This window comes from Sapajus apella, unplaced genomic scaffold (genome assembly GCF_009761245.1).
Source record: "Sapajus apella isolate SASKATOON/1434 unplaced genomic scaffold, GSC_monkey_1.0 scaffold31, whole genome shotgun sequence".
Classification (NCBI taxonomy): domain Eukaryota; kingdom Metazoa; phylum Chordata; class Mammalia; order Primates; family Cebidae; genus Sapajus; species Sapajus apella.
The window spans coordinates 16,711,073-16,737,741 of NW_022436971.1; the positions used below are offsets into that span (position 1 = coordinate 16,711,073).

The 26,669-nt window shown below is 36.7% G+C and overlaps 1 protein-coding gene across 12 annotated transcripts in view; it reads left to right on the plus strand.

Annotated features, from left to right (window-relative positions):
* KIDINS220 (kinase D interacting substrate 220) overlaps positions 1–26,669 on the plus strand; it is a 120,802-nt gene that overhangs the window by 60,434 nt on the left and 33,699 nt on the right. For all 12 annotated transcript variants that reach the window (XM_032294209.1, XM_032294207.1, XM_032294211.1 and 9 more), the window contains exons 16-22: positions 1,145–1,296; positions 1,478–1,767; positions 6,550–6,690; positions 7,430–7,673; positions 7,815–7,903; positions 9,716–9,860; positions 15,377–15,539. In XM_032294209.1, the coding sequence (XP_032150100.1) occupies positions 1,145–1,296; positions 1,478–1,767; positions 6,550–6,690; positions 7,430–7,673; positions 7,815–7,903; positions 9,716–9,860; positions 15,377–15,539 (1,224 nt within the window). The remainder of the gene's footprint in view (positions 1–1,144; positions 1,297–1,477; positions 1,768–6,549; positions 6,691–7,429; positions 7,674–7,814; positions 7,904–9,715; positions 9,861–15,376; positions 15,540–26,669) is intronic.

A 26,669-nucleotide genomic window follows, 5' to 3' on the forward strand; every position in this document is an offset into this window, starting at 1 on the left:
ATCCAGAGAGTTTCTGATTGCTCTTCTTTTGTGGGGGTGGGACCAGCCGAGCCTGATCGCCTGGCTCCCTGCCTTAGAGCCTTTTTTTTTTTTTTTTAAGTTGGTGTTCCAGTTGCCTGTTAAAGAGGCGCCAAGGTGTGTATTTTTTCCTGTGCGACAACTCACTGTGCTGGCTTAAGCAGTGGCACTGAGATTCGTGGGGCTTTTTTTTGCACTGGAATCTACTGTCTTGGTTCCCTGCTCAGTCTTCTTTTTTTTTTATTTTTTTTTGAGGCGGTGTAGTTTCACTCTTGTTTCCCAGGCTGGAGTGCAATGGTGCAATCTCAGCTCACTGCAACCTCTGCCTCCTGGGTTCAGGCAATTCCCCTGCCTCAACATCCTCAGTAGCTGGGATTACAGGCACGCGCCACCATGCCCAGCTAATGTTTTTGTATTTTTAGTAGAGATGGGGTTTCACCATGTTGACCAGGATGGTCTCCATCTCTTGACCTTGTGATCCACCCGCCTCGGCCTCCCAAAGTCAGTCCACTTTTTAATCAGACCAATGGGCGACTTCCTGTGGCTCCTATCGCCAGCCAAAAGGGCACCCGGACCGGTGTATTTTGTACGGAGAACCGTTGCTCTGGGCGCCGACAAAGCAGCCACATGGCGTGGGGCAAAGCAGTGGCGCCGGCCGGCACAGCTGCGCTGGCCGAAACAGCAACGCTGGCGACCAGTGGAGCTCCTCCGCCTGGGAATTGCCTAGTCTGTGGGCAATAAAAATGCGGCGTCCACTCACCCTCTGCGCTTTCACTGGGAGCTGCAATCCTGAGCTGTTCCTAAACGGCCATCTTGGATCGATCTCCCCTGATATTCCACATCTAAATTCTGGCATAACTTCCCCCCGACTGTCCTTAGTCAGAAGTACTTCATATCGTCCTGCACATTTCACTTTTGTTACTGTTTTTTCCTAAGAAAACTATGTAGGATTTTAGAAGTGGAAGCTACCTAATTACAAATTATTTTCCCTCCTTGGAATTTAAAAAACAATATTTTGACAGAGACATAAAGAAAATAAAGGATAAATGATGCAAAGATGACATACATTGAAGTTATTTGTTACTTTTCATACCAGAGTAATATTTTATTTGTTCTTTTCTTAAAGGTTTTTGTTTACAGATTACAACAGACTGTCCAGTGTAGGTGGAGAAACTTCTCTGGCTGAAATGATTGCAACTCTCTCGGATGCTTGTGAAAGAGAGTTTGGCTTTTTGGCAACCAGGCTTTTTCGAGTATTCAAGACTGAAGATACTCAGGGTAGGATTTCCTTCCTTCCTTCTTTGTGTACAGGGGTGGGGGTGGGATGAATGTTCAGTTTATTTTCATGAAAACACACCTTTAACATTAGACTCATCAGATACTGTGACTATAATGTTAGGATTTTCTAGATATTTCATATATATGTTAATAATTATTAAAACCATTTGTTGCATTACAGGTAAAAAGAAGTGGAAAAAAACATGTTGTCTCCCATCTTTTGTCATCTTCCTTTTTATCCTTGGCTGCATTGTATCTGGAATTATTCTTCTGGCTATATTTAGAGTTGACCCAAAACATCTGACTGTAAATGCTGTCCTCATATCAATTGCGTCTATAGTGGGATTGGCCTTTGTGTTGAACTGTCATACATGGTGGCAAGTGCTGGACTCCCTCCTGAATTCCCAAAGAAAACGCCTCCATAATGCAGCCTCCAAACTGCACAAATTGAAAAGTGAAGGATTCATGAAAGTAAGCACTCATTGGTTATTAGAAAAAATTGTAATATGAGTATGCTACCACTGCTATGCTCATTTGGGCTTTAGGGTGTATACTTTCTAAATGTTAAAGTGTTGCATTTATTTTAGTTTAGTTAATTTGTTCATTCCTTTGTTCATTCAAGACTATAATTTACGGCAGTTTTAGGTTCACAGCAAACTTTAGAGGAAGGTGCAAAGATATTCCATATACCCACTTCCCCCACACATACACAGCCTTCCCATTTAGCACCGTTATCTACCAAAGCAGTATATTTGTTACAATTGACAAACTTAGGTTGACACATCATAATCACCAGGCATCCATAGTTCATGTTAGGGTTCACTGTCGCTGTTGTACATACTATGGGCTTGGACAAATGTATAATGTATCCACCATTATAGTCTTATACAGAGTAGATTTATTGCCCTCAAAATCTTCTGTGCTTCACCTGTTCACACCTGTTCACCCCTCCCTCTCCCTCCTCCCTAACCCCTGGCTACCGTGGTTCTTTTTACTATGTCTATAGTTTTGCCTTTTCCAGAATGTCATGCAGTTGAATCATTCAAGTGTAGTCTTCAGATTGTTTTCTTTCACATAGTCATATGCATTTAAGTTCTCTTCATGTCTTTTCATGGGCTGCCAGCACATTTCTTTTTAGCATGGCTAATATTCCATTGTCCAGATATATCACAGTTCATTTATACATTTACCTACTGAAGGACATCTTTATTGCTTCCAGGTTTTGGCAAGTATGAATAAAGCTGTTAAAAACTTTCGTGTTCAGGCTTTTGGGTGAACATAAGTTTTCAACTCCTTTGGGCAAATACCAAAAGAGTGCTATTCTAGATTGTATGGTGTTTTGTTTTGTTAGAAACAACCAAACTGTCTTCCAAGGTGGCTGTACTGTTTTGCATTCCCACCAGAAATGAATGAGGGCTACCTGTTGCTGTACATCACATCCTCATGAGCGTTTGGTATTATTGGTGTTCTGGATTTTGGCCATTCTGATAGGTGTGCTGTGGCATCTTATTGTTTGAATTTGCATTTCCCTGATTACACATGTTGTAGAGCATATTTTCATGTGCTTATTTGCTATCTGTATGTCTTCTTTGGTGAGTTGGCTGTTAAGGTCTTTGGCTCATTTTTAATCAGGTTGTTCATTTTCTTATTGTTGAGTGTTAAGAGTTCTTTGTATATTTTGGATAATGGTCTTTTATCAGATATGCCTTTTGCAAATACTTTGTCCCATTCTGTGGGTTGTCTTTTCATTCTCTTGACAGTGTCTTTTGCAGAGCAGATGTTTTTGATGATCCAGCTTATTCTTTTTTTCATGGATCTTGCTTTTGGTGTCCTATCTAAAAAGTTAGCACCAAACATATGGTCCTCTAGATTTTATCCTCTTATTTTCTAGAGTTTTATACTTTTACATTTAGGTCTGTGAGCTATTTTGAGTTAATTTTTGTGAAGTGTGAACTATGTCTAGATTCTTTTCTTTCTTTTTCTCTCTTCTTCCTTCCTTCCCTTTCCTTTTCTTTTGATGTGTCGATGTCCAGTTGTTCCAGCACCATTTGTTAAAAAGACTATTTCTTCCATTGTATTGCCTTTGCTGCTTGTCAAAGATTGATTGACTATATTCATATAGGTCTGTTTCCAGGCTCTTTGCTCTTTGTCTATTCATTTGCCAAAACCACACTCTTTGATCACTCTAGCTTTATTTTCCTGAAGTTGGGTAGTGAAAGTCCTCCTATTTTGTTGTTCTCCTTCAATATTGTATTGGCTATTCTGGGTCTTTTTCTCCTCATGTGAACTTTTGATTCAACTTACAGATAACTACAAAATAACTTGCAGGGATTTTCATTGAGATTGCATGAAATCTGTAAGTCAAGTATTGAGTCTTCCTATCCATGAACATGAAATATCTTCCCGTTTATTTAGTTCTTCCTTGGTTTCTTTGAAGAGTTTTATAGTTTTTCTCATACAGATCTTATACATATTTTGTTAGATTTATACCAACTTCATTTTTTGCAGTGCTAATGTAGATAGTAATTGTGTTTTTAATTTCACGCTTGATTTACTCATTGCTGATGTATAAGAAAGTGCTCAAGTTTTGTATGTTAATCTGAATCCTTGCTATAATTGTTAGTCCCAGGTTTTTTGTTGTTGATTCTTTCGTATTTTCTACATAGAGTCAAGTCATCTGTGAACTAAGACAGCTTTCTTTCTTCCCAATCTTCATACCTTTTATTTCCTTTGTTAAAAATTTTATTGCATTTGTTAGGACTTCCAGTACTATGTTGGAAAGGAGTGATAAGAAAAGGGACATCCTTGCGTCGTTCCTGATCTTGGTAGATGTTCTCCCCATTAAGTATGATGTTAACTGCAGATGTTCATTATCAAGTTGAGGAAGTTCCTCTGCGTTTCCAGTTTACTGAGAGTTTCTTCCATGAATGGGTGTTGGATTTTTCAAATGCTTTTTCTATATCTATTTATCTAGTCATGTGATCTTCTTCTTTAGTCTGTTGATATGATGGATTACATTACTTGATTTTTGAATGCGGAACCAGCCCTACCTACCTGGCATAAATCCCACTTGATTGTTTTGTATAATTCTTTTTATACATTTTGCATATGATTTGCTAATATTTTGTCGAGGATTTTTGCATCTATGCTCATGAGATACTTACTGGTCTGTAGTTTGCTTTTCTTGTCATGACTTTGTCTGGTTTGGGTATTAGGGTGATGCTGACTTCATAGAATGAGTTAGGAAGCATTCCCTTTGCTTCTAGCTTGTGAAAGATACTATATAGGGTTGGTATTATTTCTTCTATAAATACTTGGTAGACTTCATTAGTGAACCCTTCTGGGCCTCGTGTTTTCTGTTTTGAAAGATTATTATTGATTCAATTTCTTCAGTAGATATAGGCCTGTTCTTGTGAATTTTGGCAAAGTATGTCTTCCAAAGAACTGGTTTGTTTATCTGAGTTACCAAATTTGTGGCATAGAGTTGTTCATAGTATTCCTTTGTTATCCTATTTGTGTCCATGAGGTCTAAAGTGACAGCCTTTTATTTGTTGTTATTCTGAATTTGTGTTCCCTCTTCTTTCATCTTAGTCCAAGGCTTATTCATTGTGTTTATCTTTTTAACTAACTAGCTTTTGGTTTCATTGTTTTATTTTTGTTTTAGTTTTTATTATTTCTTTTCTTCTGATTACTTTGGATTTAACTTGCTCTTCTTTTTCTAATTTCCTAAGGTGGAAGCTTATTGATTTTATTTTATTTTTATTTATTTATTTTTTGAGATGGAGTCTCACTATGTTGCCCAGGCTGGAGTGTGGTAGTGTAACCCCAGCTCACTGCAACCTCTGCCCACTGGGCTCAAGGGATCCTCCCACCTCAGCCTGCTGAGTAGCTGAGACCACAGGCTGTGCTCCACCATGCCTGGCTAATTTTTGTAGAGATGGAGTTTCACTACGTTGCCCAAGCTGGTCGCGACCTCCTGAATTCAAGTGATCCACCCACCTGGGCCTCCCAAAGTGCTGGGATTACAAGCGTGAGCCACTGCACCCAGCCAGATTATTGATTTTATATCTTTATTCTTTTCTAATATATGCATTCAGTGCTATAAATTTTCTTCTAAGCAGTTCTTTTGCTGCATCCTACAAATGTTGATAAGTTTTGTTTTCATTTTTATTTAGTTCAAAATACTGTCTTTGACCCATTTGTTTTTTGGAACTGTGTTTTAAAATCGCTAAATATTTTTGGATTTTCCAGTTATCTTTCTGTTTTTGATTTCTAGTTTAATTCCATTGAGGGAAGACATTGTATGTATGATTTCTATTTTACATTTGTTATGGTGTGTTTTATGGCCCAGAATGTTGTCCATCTTGGTGAATGCTTTATGTGAGTTTGAAAAGAATGTGTATTCTGGTTTTGTTTTTGTTGTTGTTGTTGTTGTTGTTGTAGTACCTGTAGATGTCAGTTATATCCAGTTGACTGATGGTATTGTTGAGTTGAACTGTGTCCTTGCTGGTTTTCTGACTGCTGCATCTGTCTTTGTAGAATGGTGTTGAGGTCTCCAGCTGTGATAGTGGATTTATCTATTTCTTCTTGCAGTTTTGTCAGCTTTTGTCTTACATATTTTGATTCTCCATTCTTAGATATATAAGTGCTTAAGATTGCTGTGTCTCCTTAGAGAATGAACTGCTTTATTATTATGTAATACCCCACTTTAATCCCAGCAACTTTCTTTGCTTTGAAGTCTACCCTACCTTTCTGAAATCAATAGAGTTACTCCCACTCTCTTTTGATTGGTCTTGGTATATCTTCATTCATTTACTTTTAATTTACATGTGTCTTTTTCTGAAAGTTGGGTTTCTTGTAGATAACATACCGTTAGCTCTTGTTTTTTGGTCATCTGTGACATCTCTTTCTTTTCATTGCTGTCTCGAGAGCACTGACATTCAAAGAACAGTTGATTTAGATGGATTAATATGTATCACATTTGTTACTGTTTTCTATTTGTGGCCTGTTTTTTGTTCCAATTTTTGTCTTCTACTCTTTTTTGTCTTTTATTGAGCATCTTATATGATTCAATTTTCTCACTTTTCAACATATCAGTTGTACTTTTTTTTTTTTGAATGGTTGCTTTAGAGTTTGCAGTATGCATTTATAACTAATCCAAGCCCACTTTCGAGTAATACTGTGTCACTTCTCGGGTAGTTTATTTATAATAGCAAAATCATACTAATTCCTTTCTCCCATCTCTTGTATCAGGTTCTTAAATGTGAAGTGGAATTGATGGCCAGGATGGCAAAAACCATTGACAGCTTCACTCAGAATCAGACAAGGCTGGTGGTCATCATCGATGGATTAGATGCCTGTGAGCAAGACAGAGTTCTTCAGATGCTGGACACTGTACGTTTGCGCCACCTCAGAACTCGCCATTGTTATGTTGTAGCACTTGAGAGAATGTGTGACTTCACAAATATCTAAAACCAGAATGGAACTGGTTTTTGTTTGAGTAGTTCCTATTCCTTTTGTGATTTTTCTTTTGTAAAAACTCAATCATTCTTTATGCAGAAACATAGCAAGAATAAATGTTTAGTCACAAAGAGATTTAAATAATTTTAGCTTAACGGCACTGTGAAAAAAAAAAGAATAGAACATCTCTTAAACCTGCAGTGTGGCTTCAGCCTTTCTTTGCAGATAGTTGTGGTTAGAATCCAAGATAACACAGGAACCCACAGAATTTGTAAGTTTTTGTTGCTGTTGTTAAAGCAACTATATTAGTGGCTCTCTGTAAGGTATGTTACAAGCAATAGCCATTTAACTTTGGACAGAGACCAGTGTGCTCAGTAACTCGTGTGTATTCATGAATGTTTCTCATGTGGGTTGATTTACCTCTTTAGCAGACTGTAAATGTCTGAAAAAGGACAGTATTAATTTTCTTTGCAGATTTTATCTGTGTCAGATGGCGACAAACCTAGATTAAGCTGTCAGTAAAATTTGCTTTTGTCCAGAATAAGTTTTGATGAAAAAGAAATAGTAGTTTAGAAATGCAGTCACCAAAGGATAGCACATATCTCAAAGAGATGCCTTATTATTTTGGACAATTGAAAATTTATGTCACAGCTGTACATTTCTTCTACCACAGGTCCGAGTTCTGTTTTCAAAAGGCCCGTTCATTGCCATTTTTGCAAGTGATCCACATATTATCATCAAGGCAATTAACCAGAACCTCAATAGTGTGCTTCGGGATTCGAATATAAATGGCCATGACTACATGCGCAACATCGTGCATTTGCCTGTGTTCCTTAATAGTCGTGGTCTAAGCAATGCAAGAAAATTTCTCGTAACTTCAACAACAAATGGGGATGTGCCATGCTCAGATACTACAGGTAAAGCTCAGGCTTCTAAAGTAGAGTTTGAAATCATTTTGTAGTTTCTTTATGGTGACTCTCCTTTTTACCTTGAAAAATGTTATTATTTCACAAACAGAATTTCAGTGTAAGTGATGCTCTCTTGATAAATTATTTAAGGGATGCAGGAAGATGCTGACAGAAGAGTTTCACAGAACAGCCTTGGGGAGATGACAAAACTTGGTAGCAAGACAGCCCTCAATAGGCGGGTAAGATGCCATTGGTTTTGAGCTGTATATGCTTGTATTGCTGTTTATTTGAATACAAATAAAATTAAGATGATGCCACATAAATAATCTTTTGTAAATATTGCATTAAGCTCTTCAAATAAATATGATCATTGCATTTCCTTTTAGCTTCACATGTTTCAGAGAATGTTTGCACCTAGAACCCTAACAACTGTATTTCGTGTAGGAGTCCCAACCTCTTCTCAGCCCAGGTGCTTCTCCTGATCCCTGAGATCTTGAACTCCCGACCTCAGGTGATCTGCCCACCTTGGCCTCCAAAGTGCTTGGATTACAGGCGTGAGCCACCACACCCGGCCGATTCCTGAGATCTTAAAGCTTGCCAAATGATTTCATCCAGGGTTGAGAACCACTGTATTCATTCCAGGTCAGGTTGAGCTATGCCTGTTGCCATAGCAGTAGGAGAGAAAGGTTTGTAGTGTGAAAAAACTCCTGGCTTTGTCTTCCTGCTGGCTGTCCTTCCCCAGTGCTTGTGGGATGTGCACTCTTTTTTCTGTATCACATAGTGATTTGTGTTATTCCCAGCCACTGGGGGTTTCTCCTTCAACACGTTGGTTGTTCCTGACCTCCCCATCTTGTTTGTATGAAACAGGGGCGTGTTCTGTGTATGTGTCTATATGCATACAACAGGAAGATATTCACTTGCAGGGCAGTTGTGATAGTGTCACTCATGCTCAGTTAAGTTGGGCTAGTATCGGCATTATGTTTTTTTCTGGTTTCCTACCATTAAGTTGGATGTTTTACTTTATGCCTCTACCCTGTATAGATATGGATGCAAAGTTAATGGGATGAATGACAGTTGATAGCATTAAATTCAGAGGAGCATATAGCTGATCATTCTGAACTTCTTGCCTGTCAGTCAGCAAGGACCCTTGGGTGTCCCATGGTTGCATCCATTCTTCCCATGCATCAGGACCTTAGACAAGAGTACAGGTTGGTTGTACCTGTTCGTCCTCTTATGAGATGGAATTCCTTTGGCCCATCCATGCTGTAGAGTGCCTTTCGTTCATATGGAAATGTGAGGATAAAGAGGCTGTCCCTTTGACATAGTTTTCACATACTTTAAAATAACCTAAACATCAGGCCAGGTACAGTGCTCATGCCTGGAATCCTAGCACTTTGGGAGGCTGAAGTGGGAGGATCGCTTGAGATCAGGAGTTCGAGACCAGTCTGGGCAACATAGTGACAGCCTCTACATAAAATAGAAATAAAAAAATTAGCTGGGTGTGGATGCCTGTAGTCCAAGCTACTCAGAAGGCCAAGGTGGGAGGATTGCCCCAGCCCAGAACATCCAGGCTGCAATGAGCTATGATTGCCCTACTGTACTCCAGCCTGGGTGACAGAGAGAGACCCTGTCTAATAATAATAACCTAAAAACCAAAATGCTGAATCCTTAAAATCAGACAAGGGCTTATTTACTTTATTTAAGGGTTCCTATAAATAGTTAGACTTCATGGAGTTTGAATATCATTCTCTTTACACAATTCTGCTTACTTATAATCTTAAAGGCATTGAACTTCCTCTAACTGTACAACTGTAACTTAAACTGTATCTGAAGCTACACTATAGCAGCTGATGCAGTTGCTGTGAATATTACTTTATAATTGCTTTGTAAAGATTCTGCTTTATGGATAATAATTTATTACTGTATAATATTCCTCTTTGACTAAAACTTTGGATTTTTTGTTGTTGTAAACATTTATTAACATCTCAAAAACCCCTAAGTTCCTGGACTGGAAGTGTGGGTTCCTTCTCATTGCCGATGTGCTGTTTCAGGACACTTACCGAAGAAGGCAGATGCAGAGGACCATCACCCGCCAGATGTCCTTTGATCTTACAAAACTGTTGGTTACCGAGGACTGGTTCAGTGACATCAGCCCTCAGACCATGAGAAGATTACTTAATATTGTTTCTGTGACAGGTGACTTTTGTCTCTTATTGTCTCTGATAGATAAGAAGCTTTAACATTAACAAAACAGTTTAATTTCAGAAACCAAAGGTATATATTGTGTATATATGTTTACATTGCTGAATACTGCCTTTTATTTGTATTAAGTACACTTAATGAAGTCAGTTTTAGTTTCGACAATGAAAAGCCAAAACTGATATTGTCAACCATCAGCTGTATACTGTTATTTTAAAACTTTATGATTTAAAAAATCTTATTCTTCATCTCAAGTTTAATTTTTCTTTTGCTATAAAGAAAATTTTATTCTAATTTTTTAACTGAGTATAAATTAACTTTTAATTTAAAATGTTGAAATTCAGATGTTATATGCTATTATTGTTTTAATTTTCATATGATATTTTGAATAAAAATATTGACAATAAAATTGAGGATTATTACCTTGTGCCTGAAGTCCTTGCATGGAATTCTGCTCCCTGCCTTGTGAATTCCTGCTTGCTCATAGCTTCAGGGCAACCACACAGATACTTGTAATTTAGTTTGTAAAATATATGTCTCTTTGCAGGGTATTGATTGGTACTTTGTAATATTTGCTAGTGTTAACTGTGTTATAATAGTTATACTAAAATTGTGCTTTAGGTTGTTGGGGTTCATGCTGTGAACTGTATTCCAAGTGAAGTTGTATCTAATATATTTACAGTATGTTTTGTACTTAAATTCCTTTAAGTGAGTTCTCAAGCCTTGCTTTATTTATGTTCAACAATGGGAATGTTTTAGTTTGTTACCAACATATATGTATTCATTTAACAAATGTGTAGCAAGTGTCTACATTATGCTAGGTAACATTTCTGGGCATTGTGGAGATAAGCAGTGAACAAGATAAAGTATCTTTCCTAATGGAGAAGACCAAATGATATAATGTCACAGAATGATGTGGGCGATAAAAACAAGACTCTGAACAGGAGATGGCCCTCCCTCTCACTCAAAAATTACTCCCATCAACACACAGATTGTTTTTTCCTTCCTAAGAGAAACTTGTTTTGACTGTACCTCTGCCTCCAGCTACTACCCCATTTCTCAGCAAAGCTCCTTGAAAGACTTGCCTGTCCCTGTGTCTCATATTCATCTCCCTCTGTTTTCTCTAACCTATTCCAATAATCTCTTGCTGTCTGTTCAGTAAAATTGCATTTTCAAGGTCACCAATGGCTCCCATGTTATAAAATTCAGTGGCCAGGCCAGTGCTCATTTTATTTGACCCCATTATTGGTGTTTGACAATGTGTTGATCACTCTTCCTCCTTGAAAAATTTTCTTCCTTTGGCTTCCAGAATGCCACGCCGACTGGATTTCCTCTTTCTGCACTGGTAGGTAGTCTTCATATCCCTTTACCATTTAGCATTGGAATGTACATTTCTTGGAGCTCTCCTTTTCTATCTAGATCTGCTCCCTTGGCGATTGTGTTTACTCTGAAAGGCTTAAATACCATCAATATACCAGCGACTGTCAAATATGTATCTTCAGCCCTGTAGCTCTTTGGTTGCTTGTTTGACATTTAATGGTGTCAATATGTATCTGACACATAATGTGTCCACAACGGAACTTTTGATTCTCTGACTCAAACTTCATCCATCCATGTCTTTCCTATCTATTAATCCAACTCTTTTCCTGTTCCTTAAGTAAGAAAATCTTGATCTTTTTCTTTTATATATCACCACCAATCTACTAGTAAATTCTGTAGCACTGTCTTCAGTCTATTTCCAGAATATGAGCACTGTTCACCATTTCTAGCATACTACCCTCATCAGATATATCACTGTGTCTCACCTTTATTAATTATGGAAATAGTCTAATTGGTCTCTACTCCTGTCTTTTTCTCTCTAAAGCCTATTCTCCATACGGCAGCCACAGTGATTCTTTTAAAATAGAAGCCAGTCGTGTTATTTCTCTCCTCAAAACTCTGTAATGTATCCTTATTTCACTGAAAATAAAAATCTAAGCCCTTACAGTTTCCTACAAAGCCCTTTATGATCTGCCTTTCTGCATCTCCTCCTCCTTCTGACCTCATCTCCCACCATTCTCCCCTCCATCCCTTATGGACTTCTTTGCTGTTCCTTGAAAATGTCAGACGTGCTCCCATCAAAGGCTCCTGCAATTGCTATTTCTTCTGCCTGTACAGATTGTTCCTTGGATATATGCATAATGGGGTTTCTCACTTCCTTTTAAGTCTTTGCTTAAATGTCAGCTTTTCTACAAGCTCTTCCCTCTCCATCTCATATAAAACGACATCTTTGGTACGCCTTGCATTACCCCTTCCCTACTTTATTTTACTCAACAGAAAAAAATCACCCCTAATTCACTACATCATTTACTTTTTGGTTTGTTTCTTTGGTTTTTGTCTGTCTCACCTCAATAGAATTTAAAATCCGCCTGGCAAAGGTTTTCTATCTATCCTTCTTATTGCTGTTTTCTCAGGACCCAGAAAATGTCTGGGACACTGTTGTTGAATGACTAAGAGACCTGAATGAAGTGGGAACTGAGTTTTATATCTGTCTTGAGAAAAGCATCTTAACAGGAGTAAGAGCAAGTGTGAAGGCTCTGGGGTGGAATTCCAGGAACAGCTAGAGGCCAGTGTGGTTGCACTTTGGGGATTAAAAGAGAGTAGTGGGAAGTGATGTCAATGAACTAACCACCGGCGGGGCGCCGTGGCTCACGCCTGTTATCCCAGCACTTTGGGAGGCTGAGGTGAGTGGATCACCTGAGATCAGTAGTTTGAGACCAGCCTGGCCAACACAATGAAACCCCGTCCCTACTGAAAATACAAAAATTAGCTGGGCGTGGTGGTACACACCTGTAATCCCAGCTACTTGAGAGGCTGAGGCAGGAGAATTGCTTGAACACAGGAGGCAGAGTTTGCAGTGAGCTGGGATTGCACCACTGCCCTCCAGCCTGAGCAACAGAGTGAGACTCCATCTCAAAAAACAAAACAAAACAAAAAATCAACTAGCCCCTGGGTAGTTCACTTTGAGCTTTATAGGCCCCAAATTTTGAATTATATTTAGATATTTTCAGACACTCTAAAGAGGACCAAGGTAACATCATTTAATAGTTGATACTGAGATACACATTTTAAAAATAATGATGTTTACACATTTCAGAATAAAAACAAAATATCTTCCTAAAGCCACATTTCAAATATAAGAATTTCTCTAACATTAGTCTTTGACCATACAGTAGACTTTCTTTTGTTAAATCAGAGATATTTGTCTTTTATGTCTCATCAAATGTAGCTCAGCCCATGAAACATTTCTAAGTAAAATTTCCATTTTTAAAAGCCCCTAACACTGTTAGTTTCATTGCTTAAAAGTGCTCTGTTGAAAAATAACTTACAGATTTAAATCTGTATTTTAGTGAAATTTTGATTTCATTTTTTGTGTGTGACATTTTTCATTTAATTGGGTAACATTAGTTAGAAGTATATAGGGAAATATATCTTAATGGAAAGGATGGAATTTGAAGGCAAAAGATGTGGGTTTGAGTCCTGGGGATGTTATTTAGCCTCTTGAATCCCCAGTTCCCATGTATGCAAAAGTGTATGTTATCCCCTGAACACCATGCAAATAGTTGTTGCTGTAGGAAAGCCATGCAATACAGAGATTGATGTCAGGAAAGAATTTGAGATTTTAGTAGATAAATATTGATAAGTATTTAGTTGAGTGGTTTCCTCATTAAAAATTGTGCTTTATTTTATCAAATATACTTTATTTCAAATTTGTTTTATTAGACTATTTTGGAAGATTAAAAAATCAGACATATTCATTGTTCAGAATTTTCTTTTGACATTGCTTTATTTTTTAGCTAATTGTAGGCTAGATATGTTCTAAAGATAGAATATTTATTTTTATTCACTCATACTTTTTTTTTTAAAGACAGAGTCTCGCTCTGTCCCCCAGGCTGGAGTGCAGTGGTGTGATCTTTGCTCACTGCAACCTTCACCTCCCAGGTTCAAGTGATTCTTCTGCCTCAGCCTCCCAAGTAGGTGGGACTACAGGCACCTGCCACCACACCTGGGTAATTTTTGTATTTTCAGTAGAGGTGGGGTTTCATCATGTTGACCAGGCTGGTCTTGAAGTCCTGACTTCAAATGATCCACCCACCTTGGCCTCCCAAAGCCCTGGGATTACAGGTGTAAGCCACTGCGCCCGGCCTGTTTACTCATACTTTGAAAATAGTTTTCCAGTTCTCTGTGTCTACCAATTCCTTCATGACTTTGCATGCATGTGTTGTGCAGTTGCTGTTCCTTTTGTCCACATGTCCTCACTCTGCTTCCGTTATCCTCGCCACCCCATGCCTTCCCACCAGACTAACTTGGGTTCATCCTTCAGAGCTTAGTTCTAATAGTTGGTTACATTCTTTTTCTTTCTTTCTTTTTTGTCTTTTTCTCTTTAGTGGTTATATTCTTAAGGAAACCTTCCCTTAACTGCTGCTTCTGGATTTGGTGCTCATTTTCTCTTTTCACACAGCAATATGTGTGTATCTCCAACATAGCCATATCTTCATCATATGCCCAGATCCTACCTTCCAGGGAAAAGGAATCCAGTCATGGAAACATAATTTCTGTGTCTGAGCAGATTTGCTGAGGGAGTGAGGGCCTGGTGATATAGGAAGAATTGTTTTGGGGCTTATATAACTGTATTAGTAGTAGGGAAAGAATAATTCACATTGGACCTAAATTGGTATTTTAGTCTACATACAAACAAAATTGATAACGATGAATTGACAGTATTTGAAAATTAAAAAAACAACAGTATCAGCAGCTTAGAATTTCTACCGAATCATGGTGAAGCATGATACAACGAAACAAGGCATCCGTTCTGAAAGTTTTAGGATTGCAACTATCTACGTGTACACATGCCTAGTGGTAGAACAGTGTCTCAGTCCTCAGAAAATCCCAGCAATAGGCAGCGTTGTTTTAAAATACATAAATAATGAATATGAGAAGCATTACAACTCAGTTGGTAGGTTGCTTACGTAGGTGACTCTTAGTATGTGAAAATGAAAGTGTGCGGGATTGCCCATTCATCCATAATAAAACAAGAATGGACTGGCATATTTGGATCTGGTTATAGTCCATCAATAGGATCTCAGCAGATAGCCCTTTAGAGGGTTGAGTCCGTTGTGGGTGAGTGGATGTTCTGTTGAGGGATTGTGGTGGCGTTGAGCTGTGTGACACAGTTCTGAAAGATGCTTGCTTGCATGTGTGTGGTTGAAGAAGTGTATTTCACCAGCGGCAAACCAAACAACCAAACATTACTTTAGAATTAAAATTGTGTTTAAGCCCCAAAAGCTTTACTTAGTGCAGCTCTTTGGATTTTAGAAGCCATGGCAGTACTAAGATTTCAATTTGTAGTATAAATTAAATGGTAAATTTTAGAAATTTAAAATATTTTTGAATATACTAAATGCTTTACCTAACATTTACAGTAGATAATTACACATCTACTAATTTTAACATGTTTTTGTATTCTTTAAAAGGGCGATTACTGAGAGCTAATCAGATTAGTTTCAACTGGGACAGGCTGGCTAGCTGGATCAACCTTACTGAGCAGTGGCCATACCGGACTTCATGGCTCATATTATATTTGGAGGAGACTGAAGGTATTCCAGATCAAATGACATTAAAAACCATCTATGAAAGGTACCTTTTTTGACCTGTTTGTATTTTACTTTATTTTAGGTTGAGTAAAAAAAAGACAAAAACTCATATAAAGTAGACAATACAAAATAATATGTATAAAATGTATACTTCTGGATATAACTAATCATTCTTATTAATTCCATTATAATTTTGGAGTTCTATTAGCACTGGTATATATCCCATCATGTAAAATCTGTGACTTCATTTGGACATATTTTTCCTTTTTCAGGTATATAAAGTTTATTTTAAAATATTTTAAATTTATTTTTAAATTTTTTAGAAACAGGATCTCTCTCTCTCTGTCACTTGGGTTGGAGCACAGTGGCACAGTCACAGCTCACGGTAGCCTCAGACTCCTGGGCTCAAGTCATCCTTCCACCTCAGCCTCCCAAGTAGCTGGAACTGCAGGTGTGCACCAAGACTCCTGGCTCTTTTTTAAATTTTTTGTAGAGACAGGGACTTGCAGTGTTGCCCAGACTGGTCTTAAACTCGTGGGCTCAATCAGTTCTCTTGTCTTGGCCTCTCAAAGTGCTGGGATTACAGGCGTGAACTACTGTGCCCAGCCTTACTATATGGTTTATATATTAAAACTTCTAAGATTTCAAATAACTTTTATTTCCTTAGAATATTGTCATTTTATTCCTTAGTATTTTATTTCCTTAGAGTATTTTATTTCCTTAGAGTATATGGTTTTCCTGTTTTTTTAGTTCCTGTTTTTCATATACACATTTAATTTTTTCTAAGTAAATAACTCGTTTTAGAATTAGCATTATAGAGGCTGTTGTATTAGTCTACAGATTTGAGCTCTTCTGGGTTTTGCTGTTTAATTTATGTGACATTAGTTAGTGGTTTAAACCCTGTGTGCTGTATCAAGTAGGTGTTCTTGGAGATGCAGTGATATGTAACTACCATGGCCTATTAAGAAGTAGTACTAAATTGCATCTGGTCTTTGAGGTTTACAAATCATCTTATTGTGAGATACAGGATTAGTTTTTCTCTTGATTCTGTAGTACAATATTAGGTTTTATTTTGTGAATAAACATTTGTATTATAATACAGGTGCTGTATAATTATGGATGCTTCCTAGTGACAGTAATTACTAAGCGGATAAGACTTAACTTTTAAAAAAAGTTTTAACTGCTTCATAATAATTCATACCAATACAATGAGTTTTATTTTTTGCATGTTATATTTATACATAAAGCCCCATTTAAACAGATAATTCCTTGACACTGTCATCTATCCTTGAGATTGTTATCAATTGTGTGTAAATAAAAATATGTCAGAAAAAAGAATAAGCCTTTCTTTAGGAACTGTGGAGCAATAGCTTAAGAAACAGTAGTGGAAGGAATTTGTGACTGCTTGAGATTCTTAGACAGCCTGAATGGGTGTTGTTCAGGAGTAGTATGTTACTCCAGGAATATATCTCTAGATTTCAAGAGATTTGTAAACTTGGGCACAGGAGAGCTAGTTGCTTCACATGGATCCTTACTTAAGGAGGTCGAGTCACTTAGTGTTCCTGACCTCCTTCATTCACGTCAGCGCTCTGCTAGGTGCCTTCTGTATTGTTGAAGCTTGGGAAAGTGCAGAGGTGTTCGGTGGGGATATAATGAGGGATAGAAACTTTGCTTTGCCGTGAAACCAACTCATTACTTTAAACTTCGGCATTTGGTAGGTTTACCATCCATGGCTGGGTTGGATTTTGGAGGATTTTGAGATGCTTTTCTTCTCTTTTTGGTGAGATAAATATATATGTCTTAAATGCCTACAACTACTTACAAAGAATATTTTGTAGCTAGTCTAAGAGAAAAAGTATAGTAAGCAATCTTTGATAATTCATGGAAATTGACTTAAAATAATTATATATAATAAGATGATTTGGAATGAAAAACTATAGGAAGACACTTCGATCAACATAATGAAAAGCCAGATATTAAAGTATGTGAGAATATTCTAGATTATTATGTTTCAAGTTAACTGTAATTGAGTTCTTTGATGCCGTTGCTTATAATTTGAATAATAGAAAGTTTTATTTACAGCTGACAAAATGCAGCAGTGTGTAATTGATATTCATTTATTTTATTAAAGAAATCTGATTTGGTAAAAACAGTCAGAAAATAGTGTTTTTAACACTAGTAGTAAAATTTATTTTTTTAATCCATAAAAAGCCTCATTTATTTTTATAGCGATTTGATGACACATCTGCTTGCTTTATTCAGGTGAAAAAGAAAATGTTGGTTCTTGGTGTTTGGTGAAATTGCGTTGTTAAATTATTTTCTAAATTGTTCAACTTTTAACAAATGACATTTGATACTAACACTAGAAAGCAATTTCAGCGAATTAAGTAGACCTCTCTGTAAACCACGGGAACATTAAGATGACACACTGTTCATTCAAGATGGTTTTAATTGGTACAATTATTGTAATTTTCTTGCAATTATGTGTTGAGCTGAAAGCTTTTGTCTGGATCATTTGAGGGTTTTTTTTTTTTTTTTTAAACATACGTTTAGTAAGAAGAAAGGAAGTAAAATAAAAACTAAAAATTTTCTGTCTACTTTTTATTGCAGCATTTTGGACAACCATTGAAATAATTTAGTCCAAAACTTTATTTCTGCCACTTAAAGCAGAATGATAGTGGTTTTTTTAAAAAAAATGAATTTAAGTAGTTTCCATGATGATGTTTTAAATTTCTCTTTTGACACTGCTCAATTTTTTACCCAAGATGATATGGTCAGAATTATTTTGTGATAAGGATAACAACATTCTTTATTTTGATACTTTATTTTGGTGTTTAAAGAACACTTGAATAAGTTCTGAGATGTTTCAGAATAGTAGCCATTTTCCATTTCATTGAAGTAGCAATTTGCCGTACAGACACTACGGACATCTAATTTATGACATTAATAGACCTATCTGTTCTTTTTAAATTACTCAAGTAATGGTATTTCTATACATTATTTAGGGCAATCTCATAGTAAAACACTGTATTTTATGATAAACCCTCCTGATACTCATCCAAGGCTTTCCTAAGCTTCATTTTATCACATCTAGTCATCTCATGTCTCTTGTAGCTCACACTAACCTCCTTGCTCTCTCCATTCTTTTCTGGGTGATGATTAGCTCTACTTCCCTTTCTTCCCCACTGTCATTTGGCCTAGGTTATGCACAGGCTTGTTTCTTTTGCATGTGGACTCAAGTTATGAATGTGGATACCATGAAAAATGTAACGTTAGTTTACAGGAAGTTGTTGCCTCATCTCCTTTGTAGTACAAAGTCCATCCTTTGTACTGAGAATTTTTCCCTTTAGTTCTTGAGATACTAGGAATATTTATTCCAAACATTGTTTCTTGCATGCTATTATGGTGTTTTTCATATATAGCTTAGAATTTTACCAAAATTCTTTGTAATATATGACTTATCTGTAGATATCGGTGTTGTCATCGTTCAAAATTTATTAAATTACTATCTTTTATATAATTATTGTTTCTATCTTTTTCTCAAGGCACACTCGCTTTGACTGCAGACGTTCAATATTTTATCAATATCTTTATCTTTTTAAAGAGAAAGCCTGATCGAATTGCAAAATTACATGATAATTCCTCATATAGTAGAGAAAACTAAGCAGGTTTATACTGAAATAAAGATTTTTTAGTGTCTAATAGAAATCATATTTTATCTGGACAGAAATAAATGACATTTGTGTATTTGCCAAGTTGAGTGTGAAGAGTGAGCCTGCAAACCTTGGATAAAGATACCCATAATCAGATGTAATGTTGACATTCAGTGTGCATTTCTGGCTTGGAATTATTTTTATCCATGTCTTTGTGAAAATTGGACAATTCATATTTCTAAAGATAAAGGGCAGAATTTTTTAGCTTATTTTGACGTACCTGTAACTCATGCCTACTTTTGTTGTTTGGAGAAAAAAGTGAAATGCGTTAAACTAGATGTGTTTGACTTTTTCTTAGTTTACCTATTTGTGTATTTTTTGTTTTTTATGTATTTTATGTATTTATGTATTCTTTTGCTACTTATTTGTTTTGTTGTTACCAGACTTCTAGCAAAATCCAAAGGTGTGAAAGAAATTAAGGCGATAAAGGTGAAAATTCATTCATTTATTCAGCAAACAGTTCTTGAACACCTATTATGGGCCAAGCACAGTTCTAGGAGCTTGCATGTATCCAGGAACAAAACCAGCAAAGATCCCTGCCCCAGGAGCTTGCACTCTGTCAGAGAGTGATGGGTAATAAACAATATATATAATCCATAATTAGCATGTTAAAAGGCAGCAAGTGCCGTGGAAAGGATCCAAGGTAGAAGAGAGTTAGGGAGATGAAGAGTAGTGCAGATTCTACATTAAGTAAGGGAGTCAGGATTGTCTCATGGAGAAGAGACAAGTTGAGCAAGGGTTGAAGGAGTCAGGGGAGTTTGCCAGGCAGGTATCTGAGAAAGCATTTCCAAGCAGAGGGAACAGTTCGGGGCCAGAGAGCACTTGGAATGAATGCTGAAGGAACAGCAATAAGGGAGCTGATGTGGTGAGATGGGGTGCAGTGAAGCAAGTGAGTAGGAGGTCAGGTTGGAGTCACCAGTGGGATTCATGGACCCCTTTTGGAGGACCATGGTAAGGACTTTGGCTTTTACCCTAAGATGGGGATTCATCGCAGGGTCTTGAAAAATTTGTAGCTGTTACCCTAGTGCTCCAGAGTCTATTTGCTGTGTCAGTGCAGCTTGGGCTGAGTTAGGGAATTCTCTTGATTTAAGGGAACATATTTTGAGTTCTTCATGGTGGGAAGGGAATAGGAATGAACCTGGGTAGAAAAATTAAGGTCAATGAAAAGTTCAGAAAGTAATTGGCTATCCCACAGTAAAGATGAAATGATTAATAGAGCCAGGCATGGTAGAGTGTGCCAATCCCAGCTACTTGGGAGGCTGAGGTAGGAGGATCACTTGAGCCTGGGAGTTGGAGGCTGTAGTGTGCCATGACTGTGCCTATGAATAGCCACCGCACTCCAGCCTGGGCGACATAACGAAACCTTGTCTTTAAAAAATCACGAAAGATAAGTTATAGAAATAGCACATTGTGGCCTTTTCTGTGTGAGCTAGGAAGTAAATAACCTCATCTACAGTCCTGTTGCAGGGTATTTAAAGAAAATTGGTTATTCTAAACATCTGCAAGAATTTATAAGTCTGATTTCCCTTTCGTCTCCCCTGTTGCAATACTTGTTTCTTAGAATCATTTTAGTCTTTATTTTTTAATGAAATGATGGGTTTGTAGACAATTTTTTGTATCATTTAAAAAATTGCCTTCTTTCCGTTTTCTTGCCAACTACATGGTATCACTGTCTGATATATAAACCTCTGGTTGAGAGGGAGTGGAGGGTAATTTTTGTGGCATTGAAGACTGCTAGGTGTAGGAAAGATATCATGGGCAGAAGAGCAACTAATGAGTTGCTTTTAGAATAATACTGAGTTTGACTTATAGATAGTATAAAGTACAAATGATGGTCTGTGCATATCAAATTGGGCTCTAAAGACAAAAGGATATAATTGGTCAAAATCTGTATGCAGGTACCAGGTTTCTGCTAGAGTCCCCAGTGCCGTCAGCCTGGCTCTGGCTCCCTCTCCCTCTTACTGTTTACCTTTTACATGCTCTTCTCTCTGGCCCCTTCCACCTCCTTCTTCTGGTGTCATCTTAAATGTTACTACCTTAGGAAGCCTTTTGTTACCAAGCCCCCCCACCCCTTCGAGGTTTTGTTAGAAAAGTCCTGTATGTCCTGGTATGTTCTTTCATAGCACTGGCCATAGTTACCTTCTTAAAAATATTTGCATTGCAATTTCTTTAATATCTGTCTCCTGAATGACACTATATACTTCATGAACTGTAACTTTCTTAAACATTGCTGAATTTTTTTGCTTCTAGCCAGTGATTGATTTAGACAGTAGTGGGTATTTCTCAAAGAGTAAGGAAATCTGATGATAACTTTGGATCAAGGAAGGCATGGGCTGGGCAGGTGGGACATGAGCAGCCTCCCTTTATCTTGAAAAGAGTACTGTCCATCTAGGTACTTCATTCTGTAGGCTTAAATATGGGTAAAATGTTTCTTTTGTTTTGTATAAGCATATCCCTGGGCTGGGCACATAGGAACGTCTCAGTACACATAGGCTGAGTGATGACTCTCTATTTCACCTAACACTTGGTGGTTTCTGCCTTATGTCAGGTGATGCCAGAATCACAACAGTGTTTTTGAAGGCATTCCCTGTAACTTTGAGTTCAGCGGCATTTCTAAGATTTCTTACATTCATAATCCATTTATCAATGCCATGGTCTGCTGAAGTTGCTTTGTGTTTTTTTAAAAATTTTTATTTCAGTAGCTTTTGGGGTACAAGTGGCTTTTTGTTGCATGGATGAACTATACAGAGGTGAAATCTGAGATTTTAGGGCACCCATTATCCAAGTAGTGTGCGTTGTACCTAATGTGTAGTTTTTTATCCCTAGGCTTCCTCCCTGTCCCTTCTGAGTCTCTAAAGTCTATTATTTTACTCCGTATGCCTTTGCTTAGTCATGACTTTGCTCCCACGTATAAGTGAGAACATACGGTTGTTGTTTTCCACTCTGTGTTACTTCACTTAGAATAATGACCTCTAGCTCCATCCAAATTACTGCAAAATATATTATTTTGTTCCTTTTAATGGCTGAGTAGTATTCCATGGTGTATATAAATCACATTTTCTTTATCCACTCCTTAGTCAGTGGGCACTTAGGTTGGTTCCACATCTTTGCAATTGTGAATTGTGCTGCTATAAACATATGTGTGCAAGTGTCTTTTTCATATAATGACATTTTTCCCTTTGGGTAGATACCCAGTAGTGGGATTGCTGGATCAAATGGTGGATCTACGTTTAGCTCTTTGAGGAATCTTCATACTGTTTTCCATAGAGGTTGTACTAATTTACATTCTGGTGGAGTTGCTTTGGATTGGCTACTTCTAGATGGGTTCCTCTCACTTCAGATTCTTCTTACAGACTCAGTTTCTTCTTACAGACTTGTCAGAATTGTTTTAAAGGGCCATGTAACTTAGATGACTCCAGTTCTGTTGTGCTAAACATTTTAATTGTGTTCATTCATTAAACAAAGAGTTTATTATATGCTTGGCACAGTCTAATAAAAGGAGTAGCTAATATATAATGTGAGCCCTCATTCTGTGCCATGCAGTGGATTCAGCACTTTACCTAGATTATTACATCTAATGTAGGTTGCATATCCCTAATCTGAAAATCTGAAATCACAGCCCCTAAATCTGAAACTGAGTACCGACGATGTTCAAAGGAAATGCTCACTGGGGCATTTGGGATTTTGGATTTTTGGGTTGTGGGTGCTCAGCTGGTACTGCAGATACTCCCAAATCTGAAACACCTCTGATCCCAAGCATTTCAGGTAAGGAATACTCAACCTGTACTTATAACCCTAAGAGGCAGAGAGCAGGAGTTACCTACGACCTCACAGCCGTAACTGTGGCGCTTCCCAGGTCTGTTTCTGGGGGCCAGGAGCCCGTTCTCTGTAGCTGCCAGCTAGGCAGTGGGTCTGAGATACCAGAAATATAGAACTAAATTAATATTTTTATTTCCAGATAGATTTTATTTAACTTTTCATTGATGTACCTATGAGTATTTATAATAATTTATTATGTATGAGTGTGAATGTTGTAGCAGGTAGAAATTTTTCTACGGTGTTGAAGTGATCTTTCCCGTTAAAAAATGCAAACAACTTAGCAACATATGAAATCTCAAAGAAACGCTTTATTTATTTCTAATTGTGTCTAGTCACTGTGCTAGGTTTTGGGTGAAAAGCTTTAAAAAAATCACTTCTGATATTTAGCACTTAAACATCTGGCACATCTGTTTGTTTAAGCCTTTATACCATTTTTATGTCTACCATGTGGCTATAATTTTTTTAGGTAACTTTTTCAGTAGGTTTTCTTTTACTTTTGCTTTTTAATATATTTCCTCAGCCTTTACTGTCATAATGCCATTTTCGTGTTTAATGCAAATGTAGAATGAAGAAAAAATGCTAAGTGTTTCAAAGTCATGTGTTTCTAATGTCAACATGAAAAACTCAGGGATATTAACCAAGGTCCTGATCATTCAAAACCCTTATTGTACAAGTTATTTTAAAAGATTTAACGTTTAAAAAGTATATTCCAACAATGTTTGGAATTGTTGGAAACAAATAGCAGACAGTTTCTTGAAATGTATGTTTTGATATGTAAGAAATATAAGTTTAATGTGTAAAAGAACATTACCTGTGCAGGTTTACAGTTAATACAGTAAGAGCATTTGTATATATTTATATTTTTCAAACAAGTCTGATTATTAAAGAACTCAAATTTACCAGAAAAGATTACATATGCCTTGACAGATTGGATAGCTAACTTTTTTCCTGAAGTTGATTTTTTTAAGAGGTTTGTGATTTCAGAATTTCAAATCAAAATATTTAAAGACTTTTAAAAATACAAGAATAAATAAAAGTGATACATAACAAAAATGCTAGCTAATTCAAATGTCAAGATAATGTTGAGCTGCTGGTGTAAGACCACGCTGCAGAAGTGGCTTCTGTTAGCAATATTCAAGAAGTCCACAAGATGGGAGCATTTCACTAGAAACATCATTAGCACGTTCAGCCAAAAATAAGATGTAATACCATTTGCTTTCCCCTTCCATAGCAGAAAAACAAGTGAGAGTTTAATGAAAGGTTGAATTTCCTTTTCTGTTGTTGTTTTAAAAAAAATGACTTCAGGACATTTTTTCAGCCCTGAGAATCATGATCATAGGCAAATGAATGGTTATCTATTCATATGATATAGTTTTTAAGTGAAGTACTACTTTTGTCTCCTCAAATTACTTTAACTTTTGGGAAAATAGTGGCTATGAAAAAAGAGGAGCTTAAAAAAATTGATCTGCTTACAAATTTGCATTTAGATATAAAAATATTAAATCCTAAACATTGTAGAACTTCAGTTCAATACTTTTTAAACATTAAATCTTTTAAGAGAATTTGTATAATAAAGATTTTGCCTTAATCAGAAATATATTCATAGATCTACTCTGAGTTCAGAGCCTCCTTTCTCTATGCTTGTCATTCAGTTTTATTACAGAACATTTGCATTCTATATATGATTAATGTAATAGACTTTTAGATTTCTTAAAGGCAACAATTGCATAGACAGTTCATCACTTGGCAGCAACTTACAGTATTATTAGTGGTACCTAAAACAGCTATGAAAATTTGATCTCATGTGCTTTTATCTGAACATTTAAAAATATCAAGTATAAACTCTTGATGCCATAAAACAGGCTTTGCTTTTTAATATTGGTAGACACTATTTTCACATGGAGTCAGTTATGAATTATTTTGTCTCTCTTACCTCTTTACTAAAGTATCTCATTACCCTAGCTGGAAATATCACTTTGTCGTCTGAATTACTAATATCTGATTACTTGCATGGTCATAACTGGGTAGGCATCATGCAGTCATACACTGTTTTTTAGACTTTTACTCCCAGTGGAAACCTTTTTCCAAATCTTACGCAGGATTCCAATAAATAAAGCAGAATTAATATGTTTATTGATTCAAATTATAAGATTTCGTAACAAATTCAGTTAGAAAAATGAGCTATTCTGAAGAATATTAAAATTGGAGAATTTTGGATGACTGTTACAATCCTAAATTGGTTGAAACATCTGTTTGTTTCTCTAATTAGTTTTGGGACTGTAACATCAAGAAAATCCTAAATTATGAGCAGATGCAAATGTTACCAGTTTTTAAACTTTCTTTGTGATGACAGGATGTTTTCAGTTAATCTGATCCAGAAACTTGAAAGATTAATTGGGAATATTGTTTTATAGGTGAATCACCAATAGTTTCTTGGAGTTGTTCACATTTCTTGTAATTATTTGAAGTGTTATCTGTTTCTCTGACTAGGTGAAAGTCATGTCATGCAATTTTCTAATGATTTTTACAGTCTTTGCCCAGGCTTCTAGGCTGTAGTGTAATGTACTGGTTTGCATAATTTTATAAACAAAAGTGCTGATCTGGATTCTGAAAAAATGATGAAGGAAATTCAATGTGTGCATAAAGATGAAGGAGAAGCTTTATGTCAAAGTGCAAAAAATGGAAACTAAAAGAAAATCTCAGGATGACTTATCATCCTAGCTTATTTATTGATCTTCTTCAATGTGTTAAAATTTAATATGTGACAGCATTCTTTCCTATTACATTTTTAAGGCATTAAAAACATGTAAGATTACCTGAGGGATTTTGAGCCATGTCTGTGGCTCCTGTTTGAACTGGTGCAGTGAGCAGGGCAACAGTTTTTGAAGCAATCAGGAGCAGGCACCCACTCTGCCGCTTATGTCTGTGGTGGTGTTGCGTCAGTTGCTTACCTCTCTGAGCCTCAGATTCCTCGTTTTAAAAATGGAAATAATAAATAACCTCATGAGATGCTGAGAGAGAAATTAGATAAACTAGGTAAAGCACCTGCCTCAGAGAATGGCAGACAGTAGGTATTCAGCCAATTAGTTCAAGTTTCCCTCTCAATTCTTCATAACTTTTAAATATGTTTTTTCCTGTTAAGAGCTTATATAAGAGGGATAGAGAACCCCTAAATGTACCTTACTCAGAACATTTTACATAATAGACATGAATGAAGACAATGCCTTACCAGTTTCATAGTTGAACCTAGGCAGACACCCCTTTGAGTTTTTATCTTTTACGCTCCCTGCTTGTGGATTCTTTTTTCATCCGTCTATTTTCTAAAATTGCAGCCTTAAGGCCAAAGACAGGTTGTGCATATGATGACTTTCTACTGAGTTTAAGTGTTTTTTAAATCCTTTAAATTACATGCCTACATGTTTCCTTCCTTCATATAAAAACAAAATCTTGGACTGCGATGTTCTCGCCAAATAGATTATCTTGGAGATATACACCCTCAGTGGGAAATAATTTTTGTTTAATGTAGAATAATAGCTTCTAGTAAGTGAAATTAACTTTGTTTAGCTCTGCCAGTGGCTTCCATGGCAACTTATACAAGTGCTTTTATGGTTTGCACTATTTAACCCTAATCACACCATCCT